At 39.6% G+C, this 15,782-nt stretch overlaps 1 protein-coding gene across 2 annotated transcripts; it reads left to right on the top strand.

Moving 5' to 3' along the window:
- The first annotated feature begins 8,908 nt into the window (after positions 1–8,908).
- On the top strand, positions 8,909–14,334 carry Scg2 (secretogranin II). Of its 2 annotated transcripts, XM_021175738.3 has the most exons (3): positions 8,909–9,062; positions 11,996–12,962; positions 13,083–14,334. In XM_021175738.3, exons 2-3 carry the CDS (start codon positions 12,010–12,012, stop codon positions 13,861–13,863), a joined length of 1,734 nt encoding a protein of 577 aa, XP_021031397.1. In that variant the 5' UTR covers positions 8,909–9,062; positions 11,996–12,009; the 3' UTR covers positions 13,864–14,334. The 2 variants fall into 2 exon arrangements, with proteins under 2 accessions (XP_021031397.1, XP_021031386.1); XM_021175727.3 differs by having other exon boundaries at positions 11,996–14,334.
- The last annotated feature ends 1,448 nt before the right edge of the window (positions 14,335–15,782 follow it).

Genomic DNA, 15,782 nt, shown 5'->3' with positions numbered 1-15,782 from the left:
GCTAGTTCCATGACATGCCACTATCCGTTAAACTCATTGACTAGAACTTGTCAAATGCTATCACTTGGTCCCAGAATGTAAGAAGAGAGAGTTGATCAAAGACCCAAAAGCAATGAGAAGCAGCACTATCTGGTGGCCAGTACTGAGAGCTATACCATCTTATAATCATAAGACACATGTGGCTAATTTGTATGTCTCTGAAGCTGCTTGTATGGGAGGTGTGTTGGAAGAGGCATACTACCATTGGCACAAAAACATGGAGTATGTATAGGCATAGGTTGGATACTAATTAAGGATTTCATTAAGGGGAGGAGTCAAGAAAAACATTTTCAATGAATCAAAATGATGGAGAAGAGGAGGCAGAAGATGTTCTAGACAAAGGATGCAGGTGAAGGTGAAACAAAGAAAATGGAGGGTGAAGAACCAGAACTGAAAAGTTAGGGAGAGCCGAAGCAGAAGATACCACTAAGCAAAACCAAACAAAAATAAAAAACTCAAACAAAATAATAATTAAACAAACAGACTGACAGACAAACAACAACAACAACCGTGGAAGACTTTGAATCATGGGACATTATCTCAGTAAATGCCAGCAAAGCAGGAGAGACTCCTGCTGGAACAATCTTCAATATAATTTGTTGTGATGTATTTAGGAACGGTCTCTCTTTCTTGTACTTAATAGTCAACTGGTATAAACTACATTATTGATTTTTATATTATTATTGAACATCTCAAGCCATTCAGTCAATAGTGCTTGAGTCCTGATTCATGTTAGAAGTAGAAATTACCTCTCTTAAAGTGTCAACATACCATTTCCTGGGGGTAAAAAGACGCATGGAAGGAGATAAGTGGAAGGTGCTGGGGAGGCAGGGAAGGACATGTTGACTAGCTAAATGCAAGGACATAGAAAAGAATAGATAAATCAGAAAGGTGCAACAGGGAAGAGTTAGCAAAGGGTGAGGGTTATGGCATGTGACAGGGAGTAGCTGGACTGGAGATGGGTATAGGAGTGAGCAAGAAGATAATGATCTCACCAATGTAATGAGGGTCATCCATTTTAGTTAGTCATTTAGGGGCTTTGAGAAGGTAAGAGACTGAGCTACAAATGTGCTTACTTGTAGATGTTATGATGATGATGTATTTACTATTATATGTAAGTACACTGTAGCTGTCTTCAGACACACCAGAAGAGGGCATCAGATCTCATTACAGATGGTTGTGAGCCACCATGAGGTTTCTGGGATTTGAACTCAGGCCCTTCAGAAGAGGAGTCAGTACTCTTAACCACTGAGCCATCTCTCCAGCCCTAGATGTTATTATTTTAAAGCATGAGTTTGGATAGATCTTGTGTACAATGTGGGGAGAAACAAAAGAAGTTCCCTGACTTTCTGACCTAAGAGAAACTAAAGTCAACTGGGGAGACAGTAGCCAAATAAGAGCATGGGCAAAACTGTAAGGTTACAAGTGTAATAATACTTGCTATGAGGCAGAATTGGGTCCATGAAAGGAGATTCTGGAGATAACTGGTGTCTCAGTCAGGGTTATTATTTGCTGTGATGAAACACCATATCGAGAGCAATGTGGGTAAGAAGAGGTTTATTTGCTTATGTTCATCATTGAAGGAAGTTACAACAGGAACTTAAACAGGGAAGGAAGTAGGAAGTAGGAGCTGATGCAAAGGCCATGGAGGGGTGGGACTTACTGGCTTGCTCATTCTGGTTTCCTCAGTCTGCTTACTTAAAGAACCCAAGACCATAAGTCTAGAGGTTTTCCTATCCACAATGGTCTGGGCCTCCTCCATCAATCATTAAGGGAGAAAATGCACTAAGGCTTGCTTACAGCTGGATCTTAGGAGTCATTTTCTTAATCGAGTTTCCCTCCTCTCAGATGCCTTTAGCTTGTGACAATTTGGCATAAAACTAGGCAGCACATCTGCCTTAGTCAAGGACAGGTTCTCTTGAGGAGTGAGCTTCCTTTGGAACACAAGGTTGGCTAAACCAGAAACTGAGAGGATGGATGCTCATTGGGAGTGGGATGTAATTTTTCAGTCTTACATTGAATTAAACCCAAGATTGTACCTCTGGGTTAGGACCCAGCACTGTGACTCATGAAGAGAATTTAATAGAACCATTTTACGTGGGGGGAGCAAGCTATTAGGGGAGGCATGTGAGTCTGGTCTCAGAAAACAGGGCTGAAACTTGTTGGATATAAAGTTCAGAACTGAACTCCATGGGAATGGGGAATTACCACTCAGTTCTTAACAATCGTCTAAACTTGGTATCCAAAGCACTTGGAGGTATTAGATTACTGTCCATTGGGATAATGTTGGTTATCTCATTCATAGGTCCTGTTACAAATAGGTACAACCAATACTGGATTGAAAATATTTGAAAACCAATTGGGTTCATGTTGGAGATGAATAGACTTTTTTTTCTTTCTTTCTCTCTTCCTTCCTTCCTCCCTCCCTTCCTCTCTTCCTCCCTCCCTTCCTCCCTCCCTCCCTTCCTCCCTTCCTCCTTTCCTTCCTTCCTCCCTCCCTCCCTCCCTCCCTCCCTCCCTCCCTTCTTTCCTTCCTTCCTTCCTTCCTTCCTTCCTTCCTTCCTTCCTTCCTTCCTCCCTTTCTTTTTTAAAATCATTTTCTAGCAATACATTATAATGGTTCTTTACAAAGCACCTGTATATTAGGAGGATATGCAGAGGAAAAAAAAGTATCTATGATAACCCACAGTGGCTTTTGTGAGAGAAAGCTTTGGGCCCAGTAACCTTTATTCAACCCCCACCATTTAGAAGTGCTGTAGTCCTTTCTCTGAGGGAGGAAACATCCACACTTCCAGCAAAGATTGAGTGAACTAGGAAAAGTCGTCTGGAGAATCTATGGGAGTCTGGACACAGAATGCTCAACTCAATTCCCAAGATGCTGTGCTTCAATCTTGAACACTTCTGTTCCTCTCTACTGCTGATTGAAAGGAAGAGGAAGAGAGTGTAGGCAGGTGATTTTTTTTCAAGTGGAAAATATCCCTATTGACATATTTTTATGTGCATGCTGAAAATATTGATTCACAAAAACAGCTATGCCAGAAGAATCTGAAAGGTTGAGACATTCTGTGTAGTTTTAAGCAAAGTAATTAACTTCTAGGGCACACACTTCTTCCTGAAATCCACGGAGGGAGCAGATGCCCAAATGTTCATGGTATCAGACCAAGAGAATGGTACTTGAGTCTCCTCCAAGCACCAGATGGCTCCAGAATCCAAAGTCAGTGGAGAGGAAAGCCTGACTTTGTTTGGCTTTCAAAGTTGTCATTGATGGTTTATGAGAAAGACACATTTTAATACTCAAGTGGACAAAAGCAATGATGTCTTACAACAGATTCCTATTGTACAAAGAGAACCAGCCAAGAGGCAGGGAAAGCCGGCGATGCTGCTGCCGCTGTATCTAGACCCAACCATAAGGAGGGAAATTGATGAGCAAGTACCAGACTCAGAGGGTATTGTTAAGAGAGGATCCATTTTATTCATATGTTCAGTTTCTAACTGAACTCCTAGGAAAACATTTTGCCAACTAAGAGAGAGTTTAGAAGAATGTAGTTTCTCTAGTGAGGGAAAATTCCCTTTTAAGAAAAAAATTGTCTACATTTGATTTAAATTACTTGCAGCCTAGATGAATAAAGACAGTTCATTTGTGTAAAGACACTGTGAAAACAGTAAATACATTTCCAAGAGGAAATGCATGAAGCTTTGGCAAAAGAAAGGAGAAAACCCTGACTTCAACTAAACACACTGTATTTTTGGACAGCATTTATATTCAAGGATCTGGGTTAGGCACAGGGGTATAGTGGGGACAGAGATCCCACCTCCCACAAGCAGTTGGATTTTATCTGGGGTATTACTATATAACAATTAAATAAAAACATATCCTGTTTCTGTTTTTTTAAAAAATATTTTCCTTCAAGGGAGATAGAAAAATACTTCACTGCACTATATTCTAAAAATGTATCTTTAATTATGTGTATGTGTCTCCCTGTGGGTATGTGCCCATGAGCTCATAAGCCCACAGAAGCTGGAATAGGGTGTCAGACCCTCTGAAGTTGGAGTTACAGGCACCTGTGAAGCTTCTGATGTGGATTTTGAGAACCAAACTTGTGTCTTCTTCCAGAATAGTATGAACTCTTAACTTCTGCACCATCTCTGCAGCCCCTTATCATTCCATTATTGCGAATCTTTAAAGACTATCTTATGACCAGAACATTTACTTGAGAACTGGGAGCCAAGCGCCGCCCCCAGCCCCTGCCCAGTCACGGGCTGAAAGATTTATAGCCTGGACTCCTGGGTATCGGAGATGGAGCTCTAGTCCTGGAGGTATCTCTTTTAAGAGACAGATGGCAGAGGAAAGACATAGAACAGGGAAGAACAGGAGAGAAAGAGGAATTACAAGACACACTGACTTTCTGCATCTTAATTGGTTTCATATAAACAACTGAAATGAGAAATGAAATGAAGTGGAAGAGAGAATGGCTTTGTGTCAAAAAAAGATTGCTAAGGCAGGGGATTGCTAGTAAAATATTAGGAAAATCAAAATCTCGGTCTAGTTTGATGAATATCAAACTCAGTATCACAATAAAGTGACCAAAATGTAAAGAGATTCTGACGGTAGAAATAAATTAGTTTATCCTAATTACCTAAATTGTGAATGATTAGCTTGAACTTAGTGGCACCATGGTGAGGCTGCAAGCTAATTTAGTAAAAACCATTATCTTACATAGTGCATAATTATGTTGAAATGTTCATGATACAGAGATTCATTTCTTGGAGGCTATGAGAGTTGGGAACTCAGACTGAACTGAAAATTAAATTTCTTTTTGTAAGAAATGTTTGGAATGGCCTTCTCTCAGGCTCAGCGATGTAAGAGATGTCTAGGTTATTTTTAGTGCTTTGCACATGCTCAAATATTTCACATCCATAAAAAGGTTGCTTTCAGCATATTATTGTGTTTTAGCTCCTTCCCTAAAGAGATTTCTCTTAGGGAATAGCTCCATTTAGAACCAACAAGGACGGGCAAAAATCTCACAACTTAGAAGAAGAATGTATCACATGAGAGAAATTATTAAAAAGAAACCAGGCTGGTGAATAGTGTTTCCCAAAATTCGTAAGTGCCTGGTTGTTTAGGAGATCGTATACTTTACGATATCAGTGAGATAATTTGATGTTAATTACTGCTTTGCCTTTCTGCTGCTCTGGAGAGCAGTCCAAGTCATGTCACCTCAGCAGTGACCAGATAGTTCTTGACAATTTTTCCCTATGTAACTACACCTTAGTCTTAGATCTTTAGTGCCATTCTCATTCCTATGCTGGCATCACCTAGGCAAAAGCCTGAATCACAATCTTTATCGGATGCACTGATGAAAAGATCTAGGTTAAATCTTATTATTATTATTTTCTTTACCAAGTGTGAGTTGGGAAATCATGGTCCATTTACTTATTTATTTATTTATTTATTTATTTATTTATTTATTTATTTACCTCAGTTGCTTGCTTTGTAAAATAGGTATCTGCTGTAGATTTTAGGAATATTAAACTAGGCTGCAAGTAAGGGATCTATCCTTAGCATCATAAGGTAGGGAGCTCAGTTACCTGCTCTCCCTACATCCTAACCCTGATGGAGCTAGTAGTCTATCTCAGTGACCAACACCTCACATCTTACTTCTTGAACACTTGAACAAAGTTTTGCATCTACTGTGGATTATTTTTATGTGTCCTCACACATATGCTCTTGTGGTTGCATATGTATGCATGTGTGTGGAGGTCAGAGATTCACATTCGGTTTCTTCCTCAATTGAGCTCTAACACCACTGCTACAATTTCTTCTTCTCCTTCTTTTCATTGTCCTGCTCCCTCTCCTCCTCTTCCTCCTCCTCCTCTTCTTTCTCTTTCTCCTCCTATTTCTCGTCACTGAATTTGGAGCTTGATGATTTAGCAAACTGACTGTCTAACAAGTCCCAGGAATCTGTCTCTGCCTTCCCAGTGCTGGGGCTAGAGGGATATGCCTTGCTCACACATGGCTCACACATGGGTGCAACAGATTGAACTCAGGCCCTCATGCTTGGGTAGCAAGTATTTTTACTGAGCCATCTCCTCTGTACCTGTCCTTTTGATTATTAAAGACATTTTGTAGGTAAGGCACTGTCTTTAGAACTTTCAAAATCCTATGGATTTTGGTCTTTGTCCCATAAGTTAAGCACTGTATGAGTGAATTAACCTGGACAAGACTGGCCTTCTGGATGGTGCTTTAGGCCTGTGCTGAATCTACTCATCAGTAAAGAATAATGAAGCACGTGGCACTTCTAAGGCTGTGTTGATACTGGTAAGTTCAACTAATCCTATAGAACTGCTAAACAGAAAACTAAGTGAAACCAGTGGAATGTAAAGTGAATAAGTAATAAACAAACAAACCAACAAATAAATTTTAAAAATTAAGTGAAACCCAGACCACCTTTGTTAAGACTTCAAAAATATCATATGTGTTTAAAAGCTAACATCCGAGTGAATGACCTCATGCTACTAAAATGTCTCCTTGAGAAGCAAGCCTTGTATACTCAAGTCTTTTCAACCTAGTACGTGACCATGTTCTACCAACTCATTGTGAAGGATCAATATACACCAGTATATTGAATGTGTAGCCCCAGAATGTTCCAGTGAGGTCCATGTGAACTCATATGATGCTCTCTCATCATTGAGGAAAATTAAGTATCTTTCCCACAGCAAATCAGTGAGGACTACCTTCTGTGAAATTTTTTTTCACAGTTTTTAACTATTTTAGTATTTATTTCATATTCATAAGTTTTGAACAATTCAACAGTGTTTTGTATAGTAGAAAGTCTTACAAACCTAGTAAGAGATCAGCTTAGGTCTATTAGTTGGAGGTCTCGCCTCCTCTTACTCATTACTAGAGTCAACAACTAGTAAGCCACAAAATTTTCTTTCTTTTTTTTCATTTTAGCATATGTTTCCTTTTTGTTTTTTACTAGATATTTTCTTCATTTACTTTTCAAATGCTATCCCAAAAGTCCCCTATACCCCCCCTCCCACCCTGCTTCCCAACCCACCCACTCCCCCTTCCTGGCCCTGGTATTTCCCTGTACTGGGGCATATAATCTTCCCAAGACCAAGGGCCTCTCCTCCCAATGATGGCCGACTAGGCCATCCTCTGCTACATATGCAACTAGAGACAGGAGCTCTGGGGGGTACTGGTTAGTTCATATTGTTGTTCCTCCTATAGGGTTGCAGACCCCTTTAGCTCCTCGGGTACTTTCTCTAGCTCTTTCATTAGGGGCCCTGTGTTCCATCCAATAGCTGACTGTGAGCATCCACTTCTATGTTTGCCAGGCACTGGCATAGCCTCACAAGAGATAGCTATATCAGGGTCCTGTCAGCAAAATCTTTCTGGCATATGCAATAGTGTCTGGGTTTGGTGGTTGTATATGGGCTGGATCCCTGGGTGGGGCAGTCTCTGGATGGTCTTTCCTTCTGTCTTAGCTCCAGGCTTTGTCTCTGTAACTCCTTCCATGGGTATTTTGTTTCCCATTCTAAGAAGGAGCAAACTATCCACACTTTGGTCTTCCTTCTTCTTGAGTTTTGCAAATGCCACAAAACTTTCAAAGCCTTCTGAATAGCCTTCTCTTTAGTGCTTTCCAATGTATATTAAAATAATCTATCTTTCATCCCCATTGACTAAAGCCTTCTTAAAGCCAGAAAACTATATTCATTTTTTCTTTTCCCAGTAGTTCAAAAACTATCTGGCACCTCATAAGCATTATAACTCAGTTGGTGGGTAGATAAAATTGGAATGTGATTGTTCAGTCAGCAGAGACTTTTAGAGGACCTCATACAACAAGATTCTCTCAGTTCTTGGAAATATATTTCAGTATATACAGGGTTAGAGGACTCACATCTTTAATAAAATAAAGTTAAAAATTTAGACCTGTATAAATTATTAAGGTACCTAATCAGGTTCCACGGCAAAGCACAGCCATGGTTATGAATTATAAATCCAAGAAGCTGTGAGTTAACTCCGACATTGTTCCTTGGGTGGTTCTCATTCATTGAAGTTAGTCACCTCAACTTACTCAACCAAAACCTAGAAGTATTTCTGTGGTACTATGTTCTCTTGATGTCAAGAGGGTTCTAGGCATATGAAAATCTCTCAATCTCTCTCTTCCTCTCCCTCTCTCTCCCCCCCCCCCCCACTCTCTCTTCTAGCAGTAATCCCTCCCTTCCTGGTAGGCAGTTTGTTTTTTGGAGCACACAGTTTCTTAGCTATCTCTTGCAACACCTGATTTTGCTGAAGATTTGAATGGCCTCATATAGAAGTATCAACAACTTGAGCGTCCGTGAACTCTCATTTTGAACACTGCTGAAAGAATGAGTTGATTCTCATAAAAAAAAAAAAAAAGCATCTCACCTTTTTTGTTCAAACTAAACAGAGTTTTAAAACAGTTCTGCCTGGAGTCATGATATGAAATACAATCTATCATATTTGCAATGTTCTGTTCAATTGTGGCTGCACCAGGAAATGAGAACGTATTTCTTTATAGGCACAAATAAAAAGATAGTCATTATCTGTAAAATTCTTATGACATGGCAGCAAGCGCAAGAAACCTTTCTAAACAAGGCGTGAAAACGCAGATGAGATGTCCTTGCAATTAGTCATGTCTGTCTGACAGATTTCTTCCTTTCTAAGGGAATTTGTGCTGAACATTTTATTTCGAGCCTCAGAGATTTTGATAAAAGAAGGGGGAAAAAGCTGTAGTTTTTGCTACATAAGACAGGTGGCGTAAGCATGCAACGCTTTAAAAAATATCTAAAGTGATTGTTTTCTCTCGGATTCTTTGAAAAAGCTCGCCTGCGCTGGGGTTTGAGGCTGAGCCGGTGACGTCAGCGTGGAATGCGGAGTCAGGCGCCCAGGCTCTCTATAAGCCGAGGAGCTGTCCGGTGCTGAAACGGCCCGAGCCCTCACTCAGCGGCAGAGAGGAGCATGCTTGGAGCCTTTCACATAATATAAGACAGAGGTAAGACTGCTTTCTCTTCTATTTACTGGAAAGTTCTCAATTGCGTGTCCCTCCCTGTTTTCCAAGATGAGAGGAAAAAGACAGTTGGCAAGCTTATATTGATAGGATAACCGGACAACCTGCTGCTTTTTAGGCAAGGATACTCTATACTCGTGTGGCTAAATGAGGGATTCTGTGATTTACAGGACTTGTCAGAGAATATGCATTAACTATAATGTTACTGAGAAAAACTGTATGCAAGGAGAGCAGAAAAGTTGAGAATTTTAATGTCAACATGCCGATTAATGTAAAGTTAACCAAACCTTATGTTTTGATTCTTTTTCTAATGTGTTCTTTTTCTCCTAAGAGTCAGATATAGAACCAAAAATATAATTTTATATGCTTAATAATCTTAACAGTCAGTTTTCAAGGATTCAAATGTCATCAATCATATGAGTCACAGAGGCAAAAAAATTAGATTTGTTTTCTTTCTTTGATATTGACCTTATGGGAACTCTGAATTAATTATTAAGTGTTTTATGAACTGGTATATTCCAAAAGGGCTTATGTTATTATGTGCTAATTTTAGTCTTGAGAAAGCAGTTTAGAATAATTTTGAACATTGACATTTTCCCCTTTTGAAAGGTGAACTGTTACTTTGTGGGAAAGGTTTATGTTATTAGGAATCACAGAGAAATGATAACTTTGAATCCAGGGAAGAAAATATATAGATCGGTATAGACTGTGATTGTAATTTTTATGTGTTGGTTGGAAAAGCTGATATGTTACTTGCTGAAGAGGTTGATTGAAGCAAATTTATTTTTGTTTATCCTAACTAGGTGGGTTGTTTGAATCAGATTTACTAACGTGTTGATGGTTCAGCGTCAATGTTCCAGCTGATTTCATAGGAAAGATGTTTTTACTGTAAGGGGCATCAATAATAGCTGTCTGAGGAGACACAATGTTCCTACCATTTAGACTTCAGAAAATTAAATTTTAAATCAAACACTGTGTAAGATGTTAGAACTATTAAGGCCATCTTCACTGCTTGCAAGAGCAGCTCCTGGAGAAATGAAGTCCTTTGAGTGTTAGAAGCAATAACGGTGTCATCTAAAGTAAACCGGAGTCAGCGGCGAGTCGGCCATGCATGTTAGGCTGTGGTTCAAACTGCAATGAGCATTTTTTCTCTAATTCTACAGAAAAACCTCCCTTCAAAGTAGTGGGTTCTCAGATAGTCACGTAATCCATATGCTAAGATGTGTTAAGAATATGTCAAGATAATGATCTTAAAGCAAATGCACTCAATATGGCTTTCAAGATAACATTTAACATGACAGTAGTGAAAACTGATTGCCAAAGCTAAATCAATCCTGAAGTAATATGAAATATATTATATACACATAGAACCCTTTTTATTTAAACTTCATTATATCACTCACAAGTTTATGGGTACAGTTTCTTGAAGTAAGCATTTGTTTATTTTGGAAATGTTCTGTGTGTGCTTAAATAGCCTACCTGGTGGTAATCTTAATCAGCCTATGTATCTAAGCAAAGGAAGTTTCTATGTCTACAACCTATTGACAGCTCTAAAAAATTATAGCATTCATTATTAGCAAGATCTGTTAAGCAATATCTTGATGTTTAATCTAACAGGAAATTATTTTCACATAACTTTGCTTATTTGTCACAAACCAGGATGTATCGAAGATATGAATAAACTTATAGATTTATTTACATGCACTTGTTTACAAAAGAATTTTCAAGGGTTGAAATAGCTTCTCCAATTATCAGCAATGCCAAGCAGGAAACGTACAAGTGGTTCCTCTTACTAATCCATCTGTGAGATTTTAAAAATATTGGAGAAAAAAAATGAATGAAGGTTCTTTCCTTTTTTTCTTTTCTTTTCTTTTTTAAGTAGGAAGAATTCAACACATCGTCTGTGTTTATCTAAATTGGGAGTTACATAGTGGTTATTTTCAGATTTTCTAACAGTGTGTGTGAGTCATTTAAGATTTCACAGGTCCCTACAAAAATAGGCAGAGACATAAGACAAACTGAATCTGAACACTCAAAAGCTTAGAAATAGACTAGTTAAGTAAACTTATGTTCTCTCTGTAGCATCTGTTTATTTACTATACACTAGAGGAAAGATGAAAAATATAACCCTAATTGCATTTTGTAAGTCAGCCATAATACAATTATTTGAAGATTGGCACATAGAAAAATTCAAAAGTGTAGGTTATTAATTTTGCAGGCTTCCACATAAAGCTTCCATGGTTTAGTATACTAGCTGAGACCTGGGAGGACCCAGCTGCTGGGGATTAGTAGCTAACTTCTGGATTTATCATTCAGTGTGTTGACCAGGATCCATGCCCAAGGTACTCAGTGTTACTAACACTAATATGCTATATTACATCATCATATAGCTGTTGCATTTCTGCAACAAAATTGGAAGTCTAACTCAGAGAATAAATCAAACAGGCTATTATTTTGACACAATCTTATGGGATAATTATATGTATGTATGTATGTTAATATATATATATTATGTGTGTGTCATGAGAAATTATTTTCAAATTGATTTTAATAGAATGCTCTTTGAAGAAATTACAATACTTTACAAAGTCTTGTTTTGTTGAAAAGAAACATGATAAAAATCAAGCTGCTAGTTTGTAAATGAAAGACACACATTTAGAGAAGCCCCCTGTCAATGTTTTTCTTCAAAAGAATGTCAGACAAGCTTGATGCAAATGAGTAATGACTTTCCTATAGATTCCTATGGTTAGCTTGTGGGGATCATATAGGAAATATTCATCAACTTTAAGTAGTTTTCCTAGGTGTAATATTAAATTATTTCTTCTCCATTCTCCACTGTGGCTTGTGTTTTCCTTTTCTTCCCATAGTGCCTTCAAGCTTGAATCATCTGTGATAATTTGTATTTTCTATGTTTTCAGGAACTCTGTAAGACATGGCTGGAGCTAAGGCGTACCGACTTGGAGCAGTTCTGCTTCTTATCCACTTAATTTTCCTCATCTCTGGAGCCGAAGCAGCTTCCTTCCAGCGAAACCAGCTGCTTCAGAAAGAACCAGACCTCAGATTGGAGAATGTCCAAAAGTTTCCTAGTCCAGAAATGATCAGGGCTTTGGAGTACATAGAAAAGCTCAGGCAGCAAGCTCACAGAGAAGAAAGCAGCCCAGACTACAATCCCTACCAAGGCGTCTCTGTTCCTCTTCAACTCAAAGAAAATGGAGAAGAAAGCCACTTGGCAGAGAGCTCAAGGGATGCACTGAGTGAAGACGAGTGGATGCGGATAATACTCGAGGCTCTGAGGCAGGCTGAAAACGAGTCGCCATCTGCCCCCAAAGAGAACAAGCCCTATGCCTTGAATCTGGAGAAAAACTTCCCTGTGGACACGCCTGATGACTATGAGACTCAACAGTGGCCTGAGAGGAAACTCAAGCACATGCGGTTCCCTCTCATGTATGAAGAGAATTCCAGAGAAAACCCCTTCAAACGCACAAATGAAATAGTCGAGGAACAATACACACCCCAAAGTCTTGCTACCCTGGAGTCTGTGTTCCAAGAGCTTGGGAAACTGACAGGGCCAAGCAACCAGAAGCGTGAGAGGGTTGACGAGGAACAAAAGCTGTACACAGATGATGAAGATGACGTGTACAAGACCAACAACATTGCCTATGAAGATGTCGTGGGGGGAGAAGACTGGAGCCCCATAGAGGAGAAAATAGAGACTCAAACCCAGGAAGAGGTGAGAGACAGCAAAGAGAATACAGAAAAAAATGAACAAAGCAATGAAGAGATGAAACGTTCAGGGCAGTTGGGGCTCCCAGATGAAGATAACCGGAGAGAGAGTAAAGACCAACTCTCAGAGGATGCCTCCAAAGTCATCACCTACCTGAGAAGGTTAGTGAATGCTGTGGGCAGTGGGAGGTCACAGAGTGGGCCAAATGGGGACAGGGCAGCCCGGCTTCTTAAGAAGCCCCTTGATTCTCAGTCTATTTATCAGCTGATTGAAATCTCCAGGAATTTGCAGATACCCCCTGAAGACTTAATTGAGATGCTCAAAGCTGGAGAGAAGCCAAATGGGTTGGTGGAGCCAGAGCAGGATCTGGAGCTTGCTGTTGACCTAGATGACATCCCAGAGGCTGACCTAGACCGTCCAGACATGTTTCAAAGTAAGATGCTCTCCAAGGGTGGGTATCCCAAGGCACCTGGTCGTGGTATGGTAGAGGCCTTGCCTGACGGGCTGAGTGTCGAGGACATTTTAAATGTTTTAGGGATGGAGAATGTAGTAAATCAGAAGTCCCCATATTTTCCCAACCAATATAGCCAAGACAAGGCTCTGATGAGGATCCCTTATGGTCCTGGGAAATCTAGAGCCAACCAGATTCCCAAAGTAGCCTGGATCCCTGATGTTGAAAGCAGACAAGCACCTTATGAAAATCTGAATGACCAAGAATTGGGAGAGTACTTAGCCAGGATGCTAGTTAAGTACCCTGAGCTCCTGAATACCAACCAGCTGAAGAGAGTGCCTAGTCCAGTCTCCTCAGAAGATGACCTCCAAGAAGAAGAGCAGCTCGAACAGGCCATCAAGGAACATCTGGGGCAAGGAAGCTCCCAGGAAATGGAGAGACTGGCCAAGGTGAGCAAAAGGATCCCCGTAGGATCCCTGAAGAATGAGGACACCCCAAACAGACAGTACCTGGATGAAGATATGCTCCTGAAAGTGTTGGAGTACCTCAATCAAGAACAGGCAGAGCAGGGGAGGGAGCATCTTGCCAAGCGGGCCATGGAAAACATGTAAACAGCTTTAATGCCCAATTTCCCTTCTTTCCCCCAAGTAAGCCTCCTACATTTCTCTTAAGTGTGTTGATCTCTATCCTGTTGACAGTGTAATATCTTTAAAGTGATGTATAGGCAGATGACTCCAGGTCATTTTGGGGGATCTGCTTCACTTATTCTGAGCTGTTATGTTGTGTGTGGATGTGTGTAAATGTTATGATTCCCAGATTAAAAAATGTTCTTTATTCAAGAAAGATATCTATGATAGTGTTGGCTAATGTATCTAATGGTCATGGAATTGATGATGCTCACATATGATAAAGAGTATCCTATAATTATCTTGGAAGTTTTTAACATTTATTGAATTATTTTGTTACTGTCTGTAGTGTTTTGTGGAGTTCTGGAGCAAAACCAATAAAGCATTATAAATATATAGTTTTACTTATAAGGCCTTTTCTATTGTGTGTTTTATTGTTGATTAATAAATGTTATTTCTGGATACCTTTGGACTTTTTATTCTGGAAACCAGAGCCAACTGGTATGGATCAAGCAGCATGGAGCCAGAGGAGAAAATTATTACTGTCCACTGGCAACCCAGGTAAGAGACGAATCTTATATGTGATCATATTTTCTGCCTACAGGATGTTGTGAACATTCCCCAACAGCCTCACATCTCTTCATGTTTTCCATATACCTCATTAACAAAACTAGACTTTGGGTATAATTCTTACACTTCACATTGATTTATATAAGTAAAAGATATTAAACTTTCCCCACTCATCACAATGTGAAAATGAAAGAAAAAAGGGAAGAGAGGAAAAAAGAGAGGGAGGGAGGAACAGGACAGGAGAGAAGGAATGAACAAAGATATGGAGGGAGGGGGAGGGAGAAAGAGAGGGAGAAAGGGAGGAAGGGAGGAAGATAGAGTGGGAGGGAAGGGAAGAAGAAAGGGAGAGAGGGAGGGAAGGAGGAAAGAAAATAAGTTGCTGGGTATATGGCAAACAGAAACAACTACAGATTGGGAGGCAAGCTACACATCCACTGGTCACATGAATTCCCCAAAGAAAATGCTTATTGCAGAATGAGTGAACCATCATTGGCAAGGTGAGAACCAACTGGACCACATACTCTGTCTCCTGCTTTGGTGCATCAGGCCATTGTACACACCTGTTACAATGGATGTCACCACAGAGCATGACATCAGCATTCTGAGGTATCAAAGCTGGAATAACAATAAAGACCAAAACAACAAAAACAGCCAGGTGGGCAATAAACAAATAAATAGTCAATAATAGTTCTATATTCAGACACTATGTGAGATACTTCATATTCTTTAGCTCACTTGGTTCACACTAACTCACTGTCAAAGATGAATTTCAATATCCTACTTTGTATCTGAAAAAATTAGTAAAACTCCAAAAGTCACCCAGCATTCCCGGTTGCGAAGATTTGTAATTTTAGCCACTCCCTTATTCTGCCTGACTGGAAAAAGCCTTGGATGAAGGGTGGGGCACAGAATAGTGATAGGTTCATGGAATGATACAGATCATTTCTAAAGGATAGCATATATGCATGTGTTTGCATGTATGTGAGTATGTATGTATTTGTGTGTATGCATGTATGTGTGTGTATCTCATTAAATACAGTTTCCTTTTTTTTCTTTCTTTTTTGTCAGATCTATCTATCTATCTATCTATCTATCTATCTATCTAATAATCAGTCACTTTCATGAAGTTCTGGGATCTGTAGAAGGAACCTTAGAAGTGATTTTTCAGTACAGATTATATAACCTGTGGTTTGTATTTTCCAGTATCTTTAAGATTAAAAGTTCCGTTGTCAGAGGTAGGCTTATGAATGGTGGAGTGGAGCTTAACCCATCACTAACTATGACCCTCATGCACATGCCCTGTGCTGTTCTGGGGATTTGTCATGTTTGGAGTC

Source organism: Mus caroli, unplaced genomic scaffold (assembly GCF_978045245.1).
Source record: "Mus caroli unplaced genomic scaffold, Mus_caroli_1 scaffold_1, whole genome shotgun sequence".
Lineage (NCBI taxonomy): Eukaryota > Metazoa > Chordata > Mammalia > Rodentia > Muridae > Mus > Mus caroli.
This window is presented reverse-complemented; position numbering and strand designations above follow the sequence as displayed.